Source organism: Tachyglossus aculeatus, chromosome 5 (assembly GCF_015852505.1).
Source record: "Tachyglossus aculeatus isolate mTacAcu1 chromosome 5, mTacAcu1.pri, whole genome shotgun sequence".
Classification (NCBI taxonomy): domain Eukaryota; kingdom Metazoa; phylum Chordata; class Mammalia; order Monotremata; family Tachyglossidae; genus Tachyglossus; species Tachyglossus aculeatus.
This window is the reverse complement of record NC_052070.1, coordinates 70,437,406-70,458,987: the sequence shown is the minus strand read 5'-3', so window position 1 is coordinate 70,458,987 and position 21,582 is coordinate 70,437,406. Positions and strand designations below refer to the sequence as shown.

Sequence of the window (21,582 nt, the reverse complement as noted above, 5' to 3'; positions counted from 1 at the left end):
TGTCAAGGCTTCCCCCTTCCTCAGCCATTGGGCACTTCCTTCCTTCCTGAAAGGCAGAGCCAAGTGAGTGGGTGGTTGTGGCTTGACTGTCTGGTGCTTACTAAATCCCATTTATTCATGGAGCCTTACTCCCGGCACTTCCTCTGGGGAGCCCCTGGGCCTTTTCGGGAAGAGGGAACGATGGGCCTTTGCTGCTTCTCACCCTCCTCGTCCTCCTCCTCGTCCCAGGATGGGTCTCGCCCACCACTAGTGTCCTCTGATCAGGGTCTAAGTGGAGACGGCATGCTCCGGGGTACAGGAGCAGCCTTCAGCTTGGTTGGTAGGGCCAACCTGGCCAAGGAGAAGGTAAAAAATTCCAGAGCGCTCTGCTGGGGCTCAACTCCCTTTACCCAGTGGCTGGCCTAAAAAGGGGTTGGGACTCACCTGCTCCTGCATCAGGGCAAAGAGGACAGTGACAGGGTGGAGGGGAATAGGTGCCGGCTTCTGGCACGGAGGGGGCTGCCGCTTTCCTACGACCCGTACTGGCCGGCTCGTACAAACCGAGCTTTCCAGGGGGAAAACGTGGGCCTCGGGTTGGAGGCGGTGAGGCTCGGGGGGAGAATGGCAGCCAAGAAAAGGGTTGGCTGAGCACAGCGTGGTCAGGGGAAAGAGGAAAGCAGCCAGGATGGGTGGAGCGAGGGCACGGGTGCAACCGGGAATGGCGAAAAAAAAGAGCCGGGTCGCTCACCTGCAGCAAAGGCCCTGGGCTTGTGTACTGAGCTTCAAACTGCACCTGTACACGTTAGGAAAATGACAGCGGAACACCTAGAACACGTCAGGCGGCCCGTCCACTTACTGTGCATAAGAGATGTTGTTCCGGTGAGAGTCACACAGCACAGCCCGCCGATCCTCCACAGGCCGAGGCTCCCCAGACGGACAGCTGACACCGTTCTCAACTGCGTTCATTCCTCCAGGGCCGTCCGCTGACGGGCCCAGCGGTGGGGTGAGGAGGAGGAGGAGGGGGTCCCTAGGGCCGGTGTCCTGTTTCGTAGAGCATGCTTTCCAAGTGCACTTTGCCGCTCTCGTCGAGGTAGGGCTGGTGCAGCCAGATGGACAAGTACGTCATCATCAGGTCCCGCGCCCGCGTGTGAGCAATAGCTTCCACAACAGTGCGCTTGAGGAGCAGTTCCTTCCTGTACATTTCCGAAAGCTTGAGTGAAACTTCATCTGCAATGAACGACAGAGTAGCTAGCCCCGCGCATCCCCGTCATGAAACCGTTACAGTCTCGGTTTTCTGGTTCATTTATTTTTTTTGTGGCATTTTTTAAGCGCTTACTATGGGTCAGGCACTGTACTAAGCGCGGGGGCAGGTACAGGTTAATAAGGTCAGACACAGTCCCTGTCCCGCATGGGGCGCTCAGTCTAGGTAGGAGGGAGAACAGGTATCTAGTCCTCATTTTATAGTTGAGGAAACTGAGGCGCAGAGAAGTTAGTAATAATAATAATTATGGTGTTTGTTCAGCTCTGTGGACTGTCCTGAGCTCTCCTGGCAAGCTAATCAGGTTGTCCCACTTGGGGCTCACAGTCTTAATCCCCATTTTACAGATGAGGTAACTGAGGGACAGAGAAGTTACTCATTCACTCATTCAATCGTATTTATTGAGAGCTTACTGTGTGCACAGCACTGTACTAAGCGCTTGGGAAGGTACAAGTTAATAAGGTCAGACAGTCCCTGTCCCGCATGGGGCGCTCAGTCTAGGTAGGAGGGAGAACAGGTATCTAGTCCTCATTTTATAGTTGAGGAAACTGAGGCGCAGAGAAGTTAATAATAATAATTATGGTGTTTGGTCAGCTCTGTGTGCCAAGGACTGTCCTGAGCTCTCCTGGCAAGCTAATCAGGTTGTCCCACTTGGGGCTCACAGTCTTAATCCCCATTTTACAGATGAGGTAACTGAGGGACACAGAAGTTATTCATTCATTCATTCAATCGTATTTATTGAGCACTTACTGTGTGCAGAACACTGTACTAAGCGCTTGGGAAGTACAAGCTGGCAACATATACAGACGGTCCCTACCCAACAGCAGGCTCAGTCTGTAAGGGGGAGACAGACAACAAAACATTAACAAAATAAAATATAAAATATGTACAAATAAAATAGAGTAATAAATACATACAAACATATATACATATGTTAACCTTTGAGCCCCAAGTGGGACAACCTGATTAGCTTGCCAGGAGAGCTTAGGACAGTCCTTGGCACATAGAGCTGAACAAACACCATAATTTACTATTATTAACTTCTCTGTGCCTCAGTTTCCTCAACTATAAAAAGAGGACTACATCTACCCTGTTCTCCCTCCTACCTAGACTGTGAGCCTCAAGTTAAGTAGCTTGCCCAAGGTCACACAACAGACAAGTAGCGGAGCACGGATTAGAACCCGCGTCTTCTGACTCCCAAAGCCCGTGCTGCTTCTCAGCTAATGGGGTTGGACACAGTCCCTCTGTCCCATGTGGGGCTCAGTCTCAATCCTCATTTTACAGAGAAGGTAACTGAGGCCCAGAGAAGTGAAGAGACTTGCCCAAGGTCACCCAGCAGACAAATGGTGGAGTCAGGATTAGAACCCATGACCTCGTGATTCTCAGGCCCATGCTCTATCCACTAGAAGCGGCGTGGCTCAGTGGAAAGAGCCCGGGCTTTGGAGTCAGAGGTCGTGGGTTCAAATCCCAGCTCCGCCACTGGTCAGCTGAGTGACTTTGGGCAATCAATCAATCAATCATATTTATTGAGCGCTTACTGTGTGCAGAGCACTGTACTAAGCGCTTGGGAAGGACAAGTTGGCGACACATTAGAGACAAGTCACTTAACTTCTCTGGGCCTCAGTTCCCTCATCTGTAAAATGGGGATTAAGACTGTGAGCCCCCCCCCACCCCCACCCTGTGGGACAACCTGATCATTTTGTAAGCTCCCCAGCGCTTAGAACAGTGCTTTGCACATAGTAAGCGCTTAATAAATGCTATCATTATTATTATTACTCCTTGCTGCTTCAAGTAACTTGCCCAAGGACACACAATAAGCAGTTGGTAGAGTCGGGAGTAGAACCCAGGTCCTTCTGATTCCCAATCCCATGCTCTCTCCCCTAGGCCTCACGGCTTTTCATGCTGGTTAATTAACACATCAAGGGGGCAACCGATACCATTTGGCTTGTAATAATAATAATAATAATAATAATGATAATGGCATTTGTTAAGCGCTTCCTATGTGCCAAGCACTGTTCTAAGCGCTGGGGGGGGATACAAGGTGATCAGGTCGCCCCACGTGGGGCTCACAGTCATCATCCCCATTTTACAGATGAGGTCACTGAGGCTCCGAGAAGTTAAGTGACTCTGAGTGACAAAAACTACGATGAAACCTAGGCGCTGCTGAACGTTAGCTACCCGAATGCGCTCGGCTCTCCGAGATAAATGATCCTCCCAAGAAGAGAGGAGAGGCTTCTAGACTGTGAGCCCATTGCTGGGTAGGGACTGTCTCTATCGGTTGCCGATTTGTATTTTCCAAGCGTTCAGTCCAGTGCTCTGCACGCAATAAGCGCTCAATAAATACGATTGAATGAAAGAAGAGTGAAGATGGAGGGAGCCCTGGACTGAAACAGTGCTAACAGAGGCAAGTGGAGGCTTCCAGCTCAGTACTGACTGTGGAATAGGCGAGTCGGGGTGGAACATTCTCCATATTCTGCCCCCAGACTATTTTGAATGATTCACAGCGCTAGTGAATCCGAGTGCAGGGGGTGGAGGTCAACGTAATGGAATTAAATTTAAAAATGGTTCCAAATACACTTTTTAGGCTCTCTATGCTTTCTAATGTAGAGTATTGAAAACTTCCACGCCACAGCTATGTCAGCATGGGCCAAATAATAATAATAATGATGATGGCATTTATTAAGCGCTTACTATGTGCAAAGCACTGTTCTAAAAATCTTAGATCTAGACAACCCTGATAAAATCCATACCCATCATCAGATCATTGAATACTTTAGCCCGCGAAAAACAAGGATTTTAAATACCCTGTTCTTCCTAAGGGTGTGTTTTCACCCCAGGTTTTGTCTAGCATGCCCTTAGGGTTAGGGACCATTCTTCCTGACAACAGGGGGACACGGATGGAGGTGGGAAGGAGGTGGGAAGCGGCAGGGATGGAGGTGGGAAGGAGGTGGGAAGCGGCAGCAGAAGCAGCAGCACGGATCGCGGGGCTAAACTTCACCCCCATGTCAGAGGTCACAGGGCCTGTGTCCTGGACTAATCAATCAATCGTATTTATTGAGCGCTTACTGCGTGCAGAGCACTGTACTAAGCGCTTGGGAAGTACAAGTTGGCAACATATAGAGACAGTCCCTACCCAACAGTGGGCTCACAGTCTAATGTATAGAGTAGTGTGGCTCAGTGGAAAGAGCACGGGCTTTGGAGTCAGAGGTCATGGTTTCAAATCCTGACTCCACCAACTGTCAGCTGTGTGACTTTGGGCAAGTCACTTAACTTCTCTGTGCCTCAGTTCCCTCATCTGTAAAATGGGGATTAAAACTGAGCACCCCCGTGGGGCAACCTGATCATCTCGTAACCTCCCCGGCACTTAGAACAGTGCTTTGCACATCGGAAGCGCTTAACAAATACCATCATTATTATTATTATAGAGCACCAGCCTGGGAGTCAAAAAGGTCAGGGGTTCTAATCCTGGCTGTGCCGCTTGTGTGCGTGTGACCTTGGGCAAGTCGCTTCACTGCTCTGTGCCTCCGTTACCTCAGCCGGAAAATGGGGATTGAGACTGTGAGCCCTATGTGGGACGGGGACTGGGTCCAACCCGATTTGCTTGCAAGCACTTAACAAATACCACGATTATTAGTATTATAGGACACCTGAATGTACTAAGATAAACCTTTCTGGGCCATGAGAACAGCAGGGAGGCCCCCAAATCAAAATTTTGAGCAGATAGGGATTTGGGGCTTTAAAACTGGCATCCTGTCGTGTGTGCCTCTCGGCCGACCGGGATGTGAACTAAGGCTCCGCATTCCCTTCCCCTCACTGAATCTCCAAACAGCCAAGACCTCCTCTGAGCTGAACGCCTCGGTTCTACAGACGGCCAAGAAAACCACCGGCAAGGACACCGTGCTCACAGCTTTGAAGAACGCTTTGCAGTTACCTTGAGTGCTAAGGTTTGCTGTGTTGAGACGGAACACGGGCCGGGACTTTGAGGGGATTTTGTCCTAGGGAATTCTGTGTGAGAAGGAAATTTCAGCCGGCCAGAACATTCAAGCTGAGGAATCAGTCAGTCGATCAATGGTATTTGTTGAGCACTTACTGTGTGCAGAGCACCACACTACGTGCTTATGGGAGTAAAATAACAAGAGTTGATAGACACGTTCCCTGCTCGCAACGAGTCTAGAATAAAAAGTGTCCCTCTCGGGAACTTTGGGATTTTCTTCTCCCTCTCCTCTTTCTTTAGAGTGCTACTTCAAGGGTGGGTATAAACTTTCCAAAGCCTCATACTTTGATTATGCCTTCCTTCCCCCTGACCCAAATCAGCACAATTCCAGTTAGACTACAGTACTTACAAAAATAGGTAGTGGGCCAAGTATGGAAGAGGGGTATCGGGCATTTCTCAACTTCGCGATGGAAGGTTTCCAAGTCACAAATTCCTTTTGTAGTCGAAGTCAGTTTTTCCATCTTCGCCTGTATTTTGGCCTGGGGAGATGAAAATGGTGAGCTTAAACACCGTGATTTTAAAACTTACCCTAGTTTCAAACCCATGAAATATCAAGTACTAGGATTTTGGACTCAATAGATCTGGAGACTTTTCCTAGCCGTGACAATTTCAGTTCATTCCTACACGTCCTAAATCCAGCTGACAATAGAGAAGCAGCGTGGCTCAGTGGATAGAGCACGGGCTTGGGAGTCAGAAGGATCTGGGTTCTAATCTCTGCCCCACCTGTTGTCTGCTGTGTGATCATGGGAAAGTCACTTCACTTCTCTGGGCCTCAGTTACCTCATCTGTAAAATGTGGATTAAGAGTGTGAGCCCCATGTAGGACAGAAACTGTCCATCCTAACTTGCACCAACCTCAGTGCTTAGAACGGTGACTGGCATATAGTGCTTAACAGATACCATAATAATAATTATTATTTTTAAGAGATATCCATTATTGGAGCCTGCAGTCCAGAGTAGTAAGTATGTATGGCAATTTAGCACCAAATTCCCACCCTGGAGAGGCCTCCTCTTGGAGCTAGAAGACCTTTCCTCTTGAGAAGGAAATCTTCCACCCCCTCTCAAAATCTAACCCCTCCAACTGACCCCATCTATTCGCACCTTGTCAAAACACTTACCCCTCCCTTTCTCTCTGACAGCCATCTTCAACCATTCAATCAATCAATCAATCGTATTTATTGAGCGCTTACTGTGTGCAGAGCACTGTACTAAGCGCTTGGGAAGTACAAGTTGGCAACATATAGAGACAGTCCCTACCCAACAGTGGGCTCACTCTCTAAAAGGGGGAGACAGAGAACGAAAACCAAACATACTAACAAAATAAAATAAATAGAATAGATATGTACAAGTAAAATAGAGTAATAAATAAATAGAGTAATAAATAGAGTAATAAATAGAGTAATAGAGTAATAATCAATCAATCAATCAATTAATTGTATTTATTGAGCGCTTACTGTGTGCAGAGCACTGTACTAAGCACTTGGGAAGCACAAGTTGGCAACATATAGAGACAGTCCCTACCCAACAGTGGGCTCACAGTCTAAAAGGGGGAGACAGAGAACAAAAAACAAACATACTAACAAAATAAAATAAATAGAATAGATATGTACAAGTAAAATAAATAAATAGAGTAATAAATAGAGTAATAAATACAGTAATAATCAATCAATCAATCGTATTTATTGAGCGCTTACTGTGTGCAGAGCACTGTACTAAGCGCTTGGGAAGTACAAGTTGGCAACATATAGAGACAGTCCCTACCCAACAGTGGGCTCACAGTCTAAAAGGGGGAGACAGAGAACAAAAACCAAACATACTAACAAAATAAAATAAATAGAATAGATATGTACAAACCATTCGCTTCTTCCTCATTGCTAAACAAGTCCTCCCTTGACCCCAAAACTCCCTCCTACCATTTTTCTTCAAACTCCTTGAGTGAGTTGTCTACACCCGTTGCCTCTACTCCCCCTCCTCCAATTCTCTCTTTGACCCCCTGCAAACTGTCTTCCATCCCCTACGTTCCACAAAAACAGCCCTAAGGTCTCCAATGATGATCTCCTTCCCAAATCCATTGCCCTCTACTCCATCCTAGTCCTCTTCGACCTCTTGGCTGCCTTTGATCCTGTGGACCACCCCCTTCTTCTAGAAACACTTTCCAACCTATATCCTCTATGTCTCAGGTCCATAAGCCTGGCACTCTCCTCGACTCATCTCTCACATTCAACCCACACATTCAATCTGTCACCAAATGCTGTCGTCACTTCTACCTTCAAAGCATTGGTAAAATCCACCCTTTCCCCTCCATCCAAACTGCCTTTACACTGATCATATCCCTTCTTGACTCCTGCATCAGCCTCCTCGCTGACCTTGTTTCCTGTCCCTCCCCACTCCAGTTCATACTTCACTTTTTGCTGCCCAGTTCCATTTTCTACATAAACGTTCAGCCCACATCTGCCCATTCATTCATTCAATCGTATTTATTGAGTGCTTACTGTGTGCAGAGCACTGTACGAAGCGCTTGGGAAGTACAAGTTGGCAATATATAGAGACGGTCCCTACCCACCAGCGGGCTCACAGTCTAGAAGGGGGAGACAGACAATAAAACATATTAACAAAATAAATATGTACAAGAAAAATAGAGTAATAAATATGTACAAACATATATACATATTTACAGGTGCTGTGAGGAGGGGAAGGAGGAAAGGCGGGGGGGATGAGGAGTGGGAGAGAACCTCCCCCTCCTCAAGAACCTCCAGTAGATGCCCAGTGGAAGCAGCGTGGCTCAGTGGAAAGAGCCCGGACTTGGGAGTCGGAAGTCATGAGTTCTAATCCTGGCTCCGCCACTTGTCAGCTGTGTGACTTTGGGCAAGTCACTTCACTTCTCTGGGCCGCAGTTCCCTCATCTGTCAAATGGGGATTAGGACTGTGAGCCCCCCGTGGGACAACCTGATCACCCTGTAACCTCCCCAGTGCTTAGAACAGTGCTTTGCACAAGCAGGCGCTTAATAAATGTCATCAATATTATTATTATTATCCGCCTCTACATCAACCTCCTTCCTATAAGCTTCAAAGCACTTAATCAGCTTGCTCCTCTCCTTTCTTACCTTGTTGATTTCCTTCTACAACCCCATCAATATACTCTGCTCTTCTAACACCAACTGACTCATCCTACCTCGATTTTACCAACTTGCCGCCGACTGACCCCTCACCCACATTCACCCTCTGACCTGGAAGTCCCTCCTCCTCCATAAACACACAGCTTGGCTCAGTGGATGGAGCCCGGGCCTGGAAGGTCCTGGGTTCCAATCCCGGCTCTGCCACGTGCTGTGTGACCTTGGGCAAGTCACCTAACTTCTCTGGGCCTGTTACCACACCTGAAAAATGGGGATTGAGACAGTGAGCCCCACAAGGGGAGAGGGACCGTATCCAACCAATTTGCTTGCACCCACCCCTGCGCTTAGTACAGTGCCTGGCACACAGTAAGCGCTTAAATACCATTATTGTTATTACTGTAGACAGACCACCACTCTCCCTACCTTCAAAGCCTTATTAAAATCATATCTCCTCCAAGAGGCCTTCGCTATTAAGCCCTCATTTCTTCTACACTCTCTCCCATCTGTGTTGCCTATGTACTTCAATCAATCATATTTATTCAGCGCTTACTGTGTGCACAGCACTGTACTAAGCGCTTGGGAAGTACAAGCTGGCAACATATAGACTTGGATCTTTACCCTTTAGCACTTGGTATTCACAATTGCTATTCACCCCTCCCTCAGCCCCGCAGCACTTAAGAATGTATTTATAATGTATTTATTTTTATTAATGCCTGTCATCTCCTCCAGACTGTAAGCTCCTCACAGGCAGAGAATGTGTCTATCGACTCTTCCAAGTGATCGGTACAGTGCTCTACACACAGTAAATGCTCAACAAATCCAAGACTGATTCTGCTTCCACGCTCATCTAATCTTTCTAATTACAGCTCACTCTCCCAACTGAATTATTATTACTAGTACTACTAATAATGACAATAATAAAGGTATTTGCTCAGCACTTACTACGTGTCAAGCACTGAACTAAGCACTGGGGTACATACCAGATAATCAGGTCCCACAAGGGGCTCACAGTCTGAAGAGAGAGAACAGGTAGTGAATCCCCATTCTGTAGACGAGGGAACTGAGGCCCAGAAGTTCAGTGACTTGCCCAGGATCACTCAGCAGACAAATGGCGGAGCCAGGATAAGAAACCAGATCTGCAACTCCCAGGCCAATGCTCTTTACATTAGGTCATTCTGTTTCTCAGACAGACACCAGTCCACAGGCTTTAAGGAGTATTTGAAAGAACAAAAGGGTTCAAGATTATTGACAGCTAAGGCATAGTAGTCGACATACACCTGAATTCTCATGTAAAAATTATGAAAATATAATAGAAGCGGCAGTGACGTGTATTTGCTTTGCAAAAAGTGGCCAATTTTGCAATCCTACATGACACACACTACTCTCACTCTGGCCAAAGAGGAAAATGGAACCAGCTAGTCAGACGGTTATTTTCAGTTGGCACAGTGAGTCCCAGCTCTTCTCATGGGTCCACAGGGCAGTGAAACACAGATTCAGTGGATGTCACCACCAAGACTCGGCCCATTCAGAGCTTTGAGTTGCAATAGACAAGTTCGCTACAGGCACACCAGCTCAGAACACTCACTTAGCCGCTCGACAGAACCGAAAAGAGTGAAAGCAGGGAAGCAACACTCTGCCATCGCCCCAATTTGGAAGCTTTGATGGGGGAGTACAGCAAGAAGGAAGCACCATGGAATTGAAGGTTTCTGACCTTCTCTAGTAAAAGGGCAATTGCTTAGGTAAAGGTGACGGTTTGCATGAACGCGAGCTGAAGCCAAACACATAAATGAAGGGTAATTTTCATGAAATTCTATCTGTACTTTTTTTTTTTTATAAAAGCCCTTTCTTTCCCTTTAGCATTTTAGCTGCTCAATGGCACGTGGCTGAATCATAGAAAAATACACACATGAGCTTTAAAAAAAAAAGGCAGATACCCCTAGCCGTTTGGCTTGGGAGGCAAGAAATAAAATGCCAAACTGCAGTTGGCAGCTAAATGCTTTCCAGAGTTCACCGCTTTTTTAAAGGCAAATTGATATATTCCATTCTTTCCAGGAACAAAATTTTAGAGCCTTAGGAAAAAGGACACGCTTTGGGCAAATCTGAGTTGGTTGTCATCTGTAGGAGCCATCGCATGACCACGAAGGGGGAGTCCATTTGGCTTCCAATTCTGGAAACCATTTCTAGCCACAAGGCATATACTTTGTTAAAAAAATTAGAAATTTGTTTGGTTCACTGTATGTTTCTTAGTTTGCAGCAGTATTACTCGGCTACCTTTCTCCCCAGACAAAAATACCTACCAAAGAATGAGTACAATGCATTATACAGGGAGAACTCAATAAATATCACTACTACTACTCCTACAAACAGCCAGTACCTTGTAGGATTTAGAAAAAAATACAAGCACCAAATTTTAAGTGAGTTTAAACTAGGACCTTTCAATACAGAGACAACATTTTAGGCCCATAAAACAGAAGCCATTTTCTGTTCAAGATTCCTACCATGCTTTCCAAGGCACCATGCAATTCCTTACATAACGAGTCAAGTTCCTTGTTATATTCTGGATGAGTTTGGTCAGAGCTGGAAATCTCACTACTGCCTTCTAATTCCATTTCAGGGTCCTTAGTCCTAGCAAAAAGAAAAAAATAAAGAAAAAAATGAACTTGGAATATTATTTCATTCAAGTAAAGGGCAGAAAACCATTTATGTAATTATCCACACATAGTCCTGGTTTATTACATAGCATTTTAAATTTCAGACTGTTTATTTATAAGTCTGTCCATCCTGATTATCTTGTATTCTTCCCAGCACTTAGTACAGTGCTTGGCATATAGTAAATGCTTAGCAAATACCATTACCATTTCTGTTATTGTATACTAACTGGTATTTCCCATATGCTGTATCAGACATGGACACTTTCAATATATTAAGAATGCCCATTTTAATTCCCCATTTCTCAATACAATTCGAAACGGTTATTTTCACAAAATCAATTTTGGCTACTCAAACGAAAAAAGTCCACAGTAAGAGGAGCCCCGATCCACTTATTCTGGACTTTAAATATACTCACAATTCACTGATTCTTGTGTTTACAATCTTGTTAGCAACAGCAAATCCTGCATCATTGAGGGTCTCCCATTTTGTAATTAAATTGTGCCAATCTGCTGCGTTGTCCTTAATTTTTCTCGCACTGACAGACAGGACGGGTCTTTTGGGAGTGATAACACCGAGATTGTTTGCTAAAAAAAAAAATGGGAGAAAGACACGTCAATATAGTCCTAGCCTGTATTAGATTCCAAATGCTTTTTCATGTATCTTTAGCCAAGATCAGCTGGTGGAAAATAAGGCACCCCGCTGAATCCAAAATGCCTTTGTCTTCTTTTGATTTTCACAGCCTCACCAGAGGAAAGTTGAACCCTACCCTAGCACAGCTGTTCCCAATCCTTCCAGCCCAAGGCATCCCGAGATTGCTTCCTCCTCCAACTTTGGAGGCTTGGAGCCAGACAGCATGCAGGACCTGATCACAAAGTGTGAGTGCTATGAAAGGAGGAAAAAGTTGGGTTCGAATGCCGGCTCTGCCGCTGTCTGCTGTGTGACCTTGGGCGAGTTACTCAACTTCTCTCTGTCTCAGTTACCTCACCTGTAAAATGGGAGATTAAGACAGTGGGCCCCATGGGGGGCACGGACTGTGTTCAACCCGGCACGTAGAAAGTGCTATTTAAAAATAAAGTCACCCTCCTTTCTCTTCTCCCTTTGGCCACCTGTTTTCTCCTCACTGTGCTGCCCCTGCTCAGCCACCTCCTCTTGCTGTCAGGCATCTGTCAATCAATCAATCAATCGTATTTATTGAGCGCTTACTGTGTGCAGCGCTCTGTCCTGTGCCCACTCCATGCCCAGGCTTCGCATCTCCTGAGACGGCAGCAGCAGGGGCTACACTGGTTCCCCTGGTTAGCCGGGGCCTGACCCATTCACTGAGGACTTGGCCAAGAATTAAGCCACTTCTGAGGCAAGGGGGGCTGGAGAATGCCAATCTTGACCCAAAGGCGTAAGGGGCAATCAGTTCATCAATCAACTGCATTTACTGAACACCTACCTGACTAAGCGCAAATACAGCACCATTAAAACTCACTCGCGTAACTCAGGTAAAGCCTCCATTTAAAAGACTAGAAAAAAAAATCCTCATTCGAGCATGGTAACCATGTCCCTTAGAATCAGCTGAACCCGAGGGCACTAATTACTATCGTTATCATCAAGTGCAGTCGGGTTGTTTCCGATTTGTAGCGACTCTAGGGATCTATTTTCTCCAGAATGTCCTGTCTTCTGCCATAATCCACAACCTTCCTAAGGGTTCTTTCATTATCATTCCGGTTTCTACTAGCTGTTGGTCTGTCTCCTCCTTGTTTTTTCCCTGCACTTTTCCTAGCATTAGCGTCTTCTCCAGAGAATTAGTCCTTCCGACGACGTGTCCAAAACTCGCTAAAGTCGAGTCATTTGGCCTTCCAAAAACACTTGGTTTAATTTGCCCCAGGACACAAATTAACAACTTTCATTAGTTGTATTTGTAACAACTTGTCCTTCCCAAGCGCTTAGTACAGTGCTCTGCACACAGTAAGTGCTCAATAAATACGATTGATTGATTGATTATACTGATATTACCCTACTAGCAGGGTACACATAGAAATACGGGCAAGGGTGGGTGAGTGGTGAATGAGGGGGAAAGGAAAAATATGTGCCTCCTTAGGAATGCCACCTGAGCCCCCTGAAGGGGAACATCCCAGGGCTTTGACTAGACATGGTCCCTGCCTTCATGGAGTTCTCTTTCCAAGATGTTTCCAATGATGCAGGTAGAAACGAACTGACGGGTGATTAAGCAACAAAAGAAACCCAAATTAAACACGTGAAGCTGCCCTCCGACGCACACTGATAACAGCAGGGACATTCTGGGTTATCAAGTTCCTGCTCGATCCCCAAATCACTTGCAACAGGCAAACTAGAAAAAGGTAATAATAATAATAGTCATAGTTGTGGTACTTGTTCAGCGGTATGTGTCAAGCACTGTTTAAAGCTCAAGGGAAGATTATTATTATTGAGCATTTACTATGCAAAGAGCACTGTACTAAGCACTCAGGAGAGTACAATATAACAGAGTTGGCCAGTCAGTTAATCATTATTTATTGAGCACTTACTGTGTGCAGAGCACTACAGTAAGCGCTTGGGAGAGTACGATATAAGAGTCGGTTAATCATATTTATTGAGCGCTTCCTGTGTGTAGATTACTGTACTAAGAGCTTGGTAGAATACATGGGTTTGGGAGTCAGCGGTCATGGATTCTAATCCCGACTCCGCCACTTGACTGCTGTGTGACCTTGGGCAAATCACTTCACTTCTCTGGGCCTCAGTTACCTCGTCTGTAAAATGGGGACTGAGAGTGTGCGCCCAACTAGGACAGGGACTGTGTCCAACCTGATTATCTTGTATCCCCCCCCCAGCGCTTAGAACAGTGTTTGGCACATAATAAGTGTTTTTCATTCATTTATTCGATCGTATTTACTGAGCGCTTACTGTGTGCAGAGCACTGGACTAAGCGCTAGGGAAGGACAATTCAAATATCCTAATTATTAGTCGCGTTCCCTGTCCACCCCCGAGCTTCCAGCCTAGAGGGGGGAAAGAGACGTTAATATAAATAAATTTAGGGATAGGGACAGAAGTGCTGAAGAAAGAGTGAAAAAATCAAGGAGAGCTTATAGCGAAGCAGCGTGGCTCAGTGGAAAGAGCCCGGGCTTGGGAGTCAGGGGTCATGGGTTCAAATCCTGCTCTGCCACTTGTCAGCTGTGTGACCTTGGGCAAGTCACTTCACTTCTCTGTGCCTCAATGACCTCATCTGTAAAATGGGAATTAAGACTGTAAGCCCCACGTGGGCCAACCTGATCGCCTTGTAACCTCCCCAGCGCTTAGAACAGTGCTTTGCACATGGTAAGTGCTTAATAAATGCCCTTATTATTATTATTCTCTGTGCCTCAGTTCCCTCGTCTGTAAAATGGGGATGAAGACTGTGAGCCCCAAGAGACAACCTGATCACCTTATAACCTTCCCAGCGCTTAGAACAGTGCTTTGCATAGTAAGCGCTTAATAAATGCCATTATTATTATTATTATTATCTGTGCCTCAGTTCCCTCAGCTGTACAATGGGGATGAAGACTGTGAGCCCCAAGAGGGACAACCTGATCTTCTTGTACCCTCCCCAGTGCTTAGAACAGTGCTTTGCACATAGTAAGCGCTTAACAAATGCCATCATTATTATTATTATTCTCAGTGCCTCAGTTCCCTCAGCTGTAAAATAGGAATGAAGACTGTGAGCCCCCCTGGGGACAACCTGATCACCTTATAACCTCCCCAGCGCTTAGAACAGTGCTTTGCACATAGTAAGCACTTAACAAATGCCATTATTATTATTCTCTGTGTCTCAGTTCCCTCATCTGTAAAATGGGGATGAAGACTGTGAGCCCCACGGGAGACAACCTGATCACCTTGTAAGCTCCCCAGTGCTTAGTACAGTGCTTTGCACATAGTAAGCACTTAATAAATGCCATTATTATTACTATCTGTGCCTCAGTTCCCTCATCTGTAAAATGGGGATGAAGACTGTGAGCCCCAAGAGGGACCACCTGATCACCTTGTAACCTCCCCAGCGCTTGGAACAGTGCTTTGCACATGGTAAGCACTTAATGTCATTACTATTATTCTCTGTGCCTCAGTTCCCTCATCTGTAAAATGGGGATGAAGACTGTGAGCCCCAAGAGGGACAACCTGATCTTCTTGTAACCTCCCCAGCTCTTACAACAGTGCTTTACACATAATAAGTGCTTAACAAATGCCATTACTATTACTATTATTCTCTGTGCCTCAGTTCCCTCGTCTGTAAAATGGGGGTGAACTGTGCGCCCCCCGTGGGACAACCTGATCACCTTATAACCTCCCCAGCGCTTAGAACAGCGCTTTGCACATAGTAAGCGCTTAACAAATGCCATTATTATTATTCTGTGTCTCAGTTCCCTCAGCTGTAAAATGGGGGTGAAGACTGTGAGCCCCAAGAGGGACAACATGATCTTCTTGTAACCTCCCCAGCGCTTAGAACAGTGCTTTGCACATGGTAAGCACTTAATGTCATTATTATAGTTATTATTCTCTCTACCTCAGTTCCCTCAGCTGTAAAATGGGGATGAAGACTGTGAGCCCCCCTGGGGACAACCTGATCACCTTATAACCTCCCCAGCGCTTAGAACAGTGCTTTGCACGTAATAAGCGCTTAACAAATGCCATTATTATTCTCTGTGCCTCACTTCCCTCATCTGTAAAATGGGGATGAAAACTGTGAGCCCCCCTGGGGACAACCTGATCACCTTATAACCTCCCCAGCGCTTACAACAGTGCTTTGCACATAGTAAGCGCTTAACAAATGCCATTATTATTATTATTCTCAGTGCCTCAGTTCTCCCATCTGTAAAATGGGGATGAACACTGGGGGCCAACCTGATCACCTTGTAACCTCCCCAGCGCATAGAACAGTGCTTTGCACATAGTAAGCGCTTAACAAATGCCATTATTATTATTATTCTCTGTGCCTCAGTTCTCTCATCTGTAAAATGGGGATGAAGACTGGGGGCCAACCTGATCACCTTGTAACCTCCCCAGCGCTTAGAACGGTGCTTTGCACGTAGTAAGCGCTTAATAAATGCCATCACTATTATTATTCTCGGGGGAAGAGGCATTTTAGGAAGCGTTTAGTCTAGTGCTTAGCACACAGTAAGCGCTCAATAAATAGGACTGAATGACTGAATAAATGAATAGAATCAATCGCTGCCCCTCAGCCACCGCACCTCACTCACCATCCATGGCGGCCTGTCAGCCCTGCCCGCCGGAAGTCGCGTGTCGTCACTTCCGCCTCGGCCGGGCGCCCTCTAACCCGGAAGTTGTTGGCGAGCCGTGGTTGCCCTGGTAACCGAACTCTCCCCGCCTCCCCTTTCCCGCCGCGCAGCCGCAGAGAGTGGGCCGCCAGGAGCTCGGTCATTCATTCATTCATTCATTCATTCATTCATTCATTCATTCATTCCTCCCTCCCTCCCTCCCTCCCTCCCTCCATCCATTCCCTCATTCATTCAGTCGTTTTTCCTGTTTTTCATTTCGATTTATGTATTTATGAAATTTCTAAATTTATTTTAATTTTTCACTTATTTTCATTTTCTTATTTTATTTTTCATTCATGCTTACTGTGTGCCAGGGCACTGGACTGACCGCTTGGAAAGTACAATTCTACCTGCTGTCCATTCATTCATTCATTCAATCGTATTTATTGAGCGCTTAGTATGTGCAGTGCTGGGGGGAGCCATTCATTCATTCCTTCATTTTTACTTTTTTCATTTTTATTTATTTATTAAATTTTTAAATTTGTTTTAATTTTTCATTTCTTTTATTTTTAATTTTATTTTTCATTCATGCTTACTTCATTCAATCGTATTTAGTGAGCGCTTACTGTGTGCAGAGCACTGGACTAAGCGCTTGGGAAGGACAAGTAATAAATATGTACAAATATATACATATATACAGGTGCTGTGGGGAGCCATTCATTCACTCATTCATTCATTTTTACTGTTTTTCCTTTTTATTTATTTATTTATTTATTCAATTTTTTAATTTATTTTAATTTTTCATTTATTTTTATTTTTTATTTTATTTTTCATTCATGCTTACTTCATTCAATCGTAGTTATTGAGCGCTGACTGTGTGCAGAGCACTGTACTAAGCGCTTGGGAAGAACAAGTTGGCAACATATAGAGCCGGTCCCACAGACAACAAAACAAAACATATTAACAAAATAAAATAAATGGAATATGTACAAATAAAATAGAGTAATACATATGTACAAACATATACATATATACAGGTGCTGGAGGGAGCCATTCATTCATTCATTCATTCATTTTCACTGTTTTTCATTTTTATTTATTTATTAAATTTTTAAATTTGTTTTAATTTTTCATTTCTTTTATTTTTTATTTTATTTTTCATTCATGCTTACTTCATTCAATCGTATTTAGTGAGCGCTTACTGTGTGCAGAACACTGGACTAAGCGCTTGGGAAGGACAAGTTGGCAACATATAGAGCCGGTCCCACAGACAACAAAACAAAACATATTAACAAAATAAAATAAATAGAATATGTACAAATAAAATAGAGTAATAAATATGTACAAACATATATATACATACAGGTGCTGTGGGGAGCCATTCATTCATTCATTCATTTTTACTGTTTTTCATTTTTATTTATTTATTTATTCAATCTTTAAATTTGTTTTAATTTTTCATTTCTTTTATTTTTTATTTTATTTTTCATTCATGCTTATTTCATTCAATCGTATTTATTGAGTGCTTACTGTGTGCAGAGCACTGTACTAAGCGCTTGGCAACATATAGAGCCGGTCCCGCAGACAACAAAACAAAACACATTAACAAAATAAAATAAATGGAATATGTACAAATAAAATAAATAGACTAATAAATATGTACAAATATATACATATATACAGGTGCTGTGGGAAACCATTCATTCACTCATTCATTCATTTTTACTGTTTTTCATTTTTATTTATTTATTTATTCAATCTTTAAATTTGTTTTAATTTTTCATTTATTTTTATTTTTTATTTTATTTTTCATTCATGCTTACTTCATTCAATCGTATTTATTGAGCGCTTACTGTGTGCAGAACACTGGACTAAGCACTTGGGAAGGACAAGTTGGCAACATCTAGAGACGGTCCCTACCCAACAGTGGGCTCACAGTCTAGAAGGGGGGAGACAGACAGCAAAACAAAACATATTAACAAAATAAAACAAATAGAATAAACATGTACAAATAAAATAGAGTAATAAATATGTACAAACATATATACTTATATACAGGTGCTGTGGGGAGCCATTCATTCATTTTTACTGTTTTTCATTTTTATTTATTTATTAAATTTTTAAATTTATTTTAATTTTTCTTTTTTTTAATTTTTCATTCATGCTTACTTCATTCAGTCGTATTTATTGAGCGCTTACTGTGTGCAGAGCACTGGACTAAGCACTTGGGAAGTACAAGTTGGCCACATCTAGAGACGGTCCCTACCCAACAGCGGGCTCACAGTCAAGAAGGGGGAGACAGACAACAAAACAAAACATATTAACAAAATAAAATAAATAGAATAAGTATGTACAAATAAAATAAATAGAGTAATAAATATGTACAAACGTATATACATATATACAGGTGCTGTGGTGAGCCATTCATTCACTCATTCATTCATTTTTACTGTTTTTCATTATTTATTTATTAAATTTTTAAATTTATTTTAATTTTTCATTTATTTTTATTTTTCATTCATGCTTACTTCATTCAATCGTATTTACTGAGCGCTTACTGTGTGCAGAGCACTGGACTAAGCGCTTGGGAAGGACAAGTTGGCAACATAGAAAGCCGGTCCCTACCCAACAGCGGGCTCACAGTCTAGAAGGGGGAGACAGACAACAAAACCAAACATATTAACAAAATAAATAGAATAAATATGTACAAATGAAATAGAGTATTAAATACGTACAAACATATATACAGGTGCTGTGGGGAGGGGAAGGAGGTAAGGCGGAGGGATGGGGAGGGGGAGAAGGGAGAGAGGAAGGAGGGGGCTCAGTCTGGGAAGGCCTCCTGGAGGAGGTGAGCTCTCAGTAGGGCTTTGAAGGGCTTACTGTGTGCAGAGCACTGTACTAACCGCTTGGAAAGTACAATTCTAGACTACGCTTCTAGATTGTGAACCCAATTCTATGCTTCTAGACTGTGAGCCCACTGTTGGGTAGGGACCGTCTCTATATGTTGCCAACTTGTCCTTCCCAAGCGCTCAGTACAGTGCTCTGCACACAGTAAGCGCTCAATAAATACGATTGAATGAGTACAATAATAACAATAATGGTATTTGTTAAATACGATTGAATGAATACAATAATAATAATAATAATGGTATTTGTTAAATGCTTACTATGTGCCAAGCGCTGTTCTAAGCGCTGGGGAGATACAGGGTAATCAGGTTGTCCCCCGTGGGGCTCACAGTCTTCATCCCCATTTTACAGATGAGAGACCTGAGGCCCAGAGAAGTGAAGTGACTTGCCCAAAGTCACACAGCTGACAAGCAGCGGAGTCGGGATTAGAACCCACGACCTCTGACTCCCAAGCCCGGGCTCTTTTCACTGAGCCCCGCTGCTTCTCTTACAATTCAGCAACTAATAATAATAATAATAATAATTTTGGTACTTGTTAAGCACTTACTATGTGCCAAGCACTGTTCTAAGCGCTGGGGGAGATACGAGGTAATCAGGTTGTCCCACAAGGGGCTCACAGTCTTAATCCCCATTTTCCAGATGAGGTAACTGAGGCACAGAGAGGTTAAGTGACTTGCCCAAAGTCACACCGCTGATCAGTGGTGAAGATAATGATGATGGTTTTTGTTAAGCACTTACTATGTGCCAAGCACTGTTCTAAGCGCTGGGGGAGATACGAGGTAATCAGGTTGTCCCACATGGGGCTCACAGTCTTAATCCCCATTTTCCAGATGAGGTAACTGAGGCACAGAGAGGTTAAGTGACTTGCCCAAAGTCACACCGCTGATCAGTGGTGAAGATAATGATGATGGTTTTTGTTAAGCACTTACTATGTGCCAAACACTGTTCTAATAGGGACCCTCTCTATATGTTGCCGATTTGTACTTCCCAAGCGCTTAGTACAGTGCTCTGCATACAGTAAGCCCTCAATAAACACGGCTGAATGAATGAATACAAGGGGATCAGGTTGCCTCACGCGGAGCTCACAGTCTTAATCCCCATTTTACAGATGAGGGAACTGAGGCCCAGAGAAGTGAAGCGACTTGCCCAAAGTCACACAACTGACAAGTGGCAGAGGTGGGATTAGAACCCATGACCGCTGACTCCTAAACCCCAGCGCTTTCCGTTGAGTCACGCTGCTTCTCTAATAGAGTTGTTGCCAACTTGGACTTCCCAAGAGCTTAGTACAGTGCTCTGCACACAGTAAGCGCTCAATAAATACGATTGAATGAATGAATGGAGATGACCCCTGCCCCACAATGGGCTCACAGTCTAGATGGGGGGAGACATCTAGATTTATTTATTTACTTATTTTACTTGTACATATCTATTCTATTTATTTTATTTTGTTAGTATGTTTGGTTTTGTTCTCCGTCTCCCCCTTTTAGACTGTGAGCCCACTGTTGGGTAGGGACTGTCTCTGTATGTTGCCAATTTGTACTTCCCAAGCGCTTAGTACAGTGCTCTGCACACAGTAAGCGCTCAATAAATACGATTGATGATGATGATGAGACAGACACCAAAACAAGTCAACAGGCATCAGTGGCATCATTATAAATAAAGAGAATTAGAATTATCCTATTATACTCCCCCAAGGGCTTAGAACAGCGTTCTGTACACAGTAAGCACTCAATAAATGCGATTGACTGACAAAAATAGCACATTTTGGGCCCTTGGCTTTACAATTCAGAGAAGCAGCAATGCCTGACGGACAGAGCACGACCCTGGGAGTCAGAGGACCTGGGTTCTAATCCCAGTCCTACCACTTGTCTGCTGTGTTACCTTGGGCCAGACACTTAACTTCTCTGGGCCTCAGTTACCTCATCTGTAAAATGAGGACTTCAGCTGTGAGTTCCCCGTGGAACATGGGCTGTGCCCAGCCTGATTAGCTTGTATCTACCCCAGTGCTTAGTATAGCGCCTGGCACATTGTCAGCGCTTAACAAATACCATTAAAAACAAACAAAAAACGGAATTAAAACTAAAGGTGAGCAACTAGAAAAGGGGGTTGGGGTACTTGTGAATTGGTTCTAATTCTAGAACTGTTTTTAAAAATGGTTTAACAGTCGAGACATTTTGCCAACATTTTACTGCATTCCTGTAAAGTTTGTTTCCTCATCTGAAAAGTAGGGTAAGATAAGCCCGAGTTCAATCTGATTCTATTCTATAATAATAATAATAATAATAATAATAATGGCATTTGTTAAGTGCTTACTATGTGCCAAGCACTGTTCTAAGCACTAGATCTATACTCATTCATTCATTCATTATTCATTATTCATTATTGAGTAAGCGCTCAATAAATACAATTGATTCATTCATTCAATCGTATT

The 21,582-nt window shown here is 44.0% G+C and overlaps 1 protein-coding gene across 1 annotated transcript; it reads right to left on the bottom strand.

The window, feature by feature from the left end:
- Window positions 1-27: 27 nt before the first annotated feature.
- Window positions 28-16,233, bottom strand: LOC119928804 (cyclin dependent kinase 2 interacting protein). Its single transcript, XM_038747322.1, has 5 exons — window positions 16,227-16,233; window positions 11,411-11,579; window positions 10,842-10,968; window positions 5,581-5,710; window positions 28-1,206 (listed from the first exon to the last, which is right to left on the bottom strand). The coding sequence occupies exons 1-5, from the start codon at window positions 16,231-16,233 to the stop codon at window positions 1,007-1,009; spliced, it is 633 nt and encodes a 210-aa protein (XP_038603250.1). The 3' UTR covers window positions 28-1,006.
- Between the last annotated feature and the right edge of the window lie 5,349 nt (window positions 16,234-21,582).

Coding starts and splice junctions, on each gene's coding strand:
- LOC119928804 (XM_038747322.1), bottom strand. Junction 5,711..10,841: donor ATGGTGCCTTGGAAAGCATG/GTAGGAATCTTG, acceptor TCATCTCCCCAG/GCCAAAATACAGGCGAAGAT. Junction 1,207..5,580: donor TTGGCCCACTACCTATTTTT/GTAAGTACTGTA, acceptor CGTTCATTGCAG/ATGAAGTTTCACTCAAGCTT.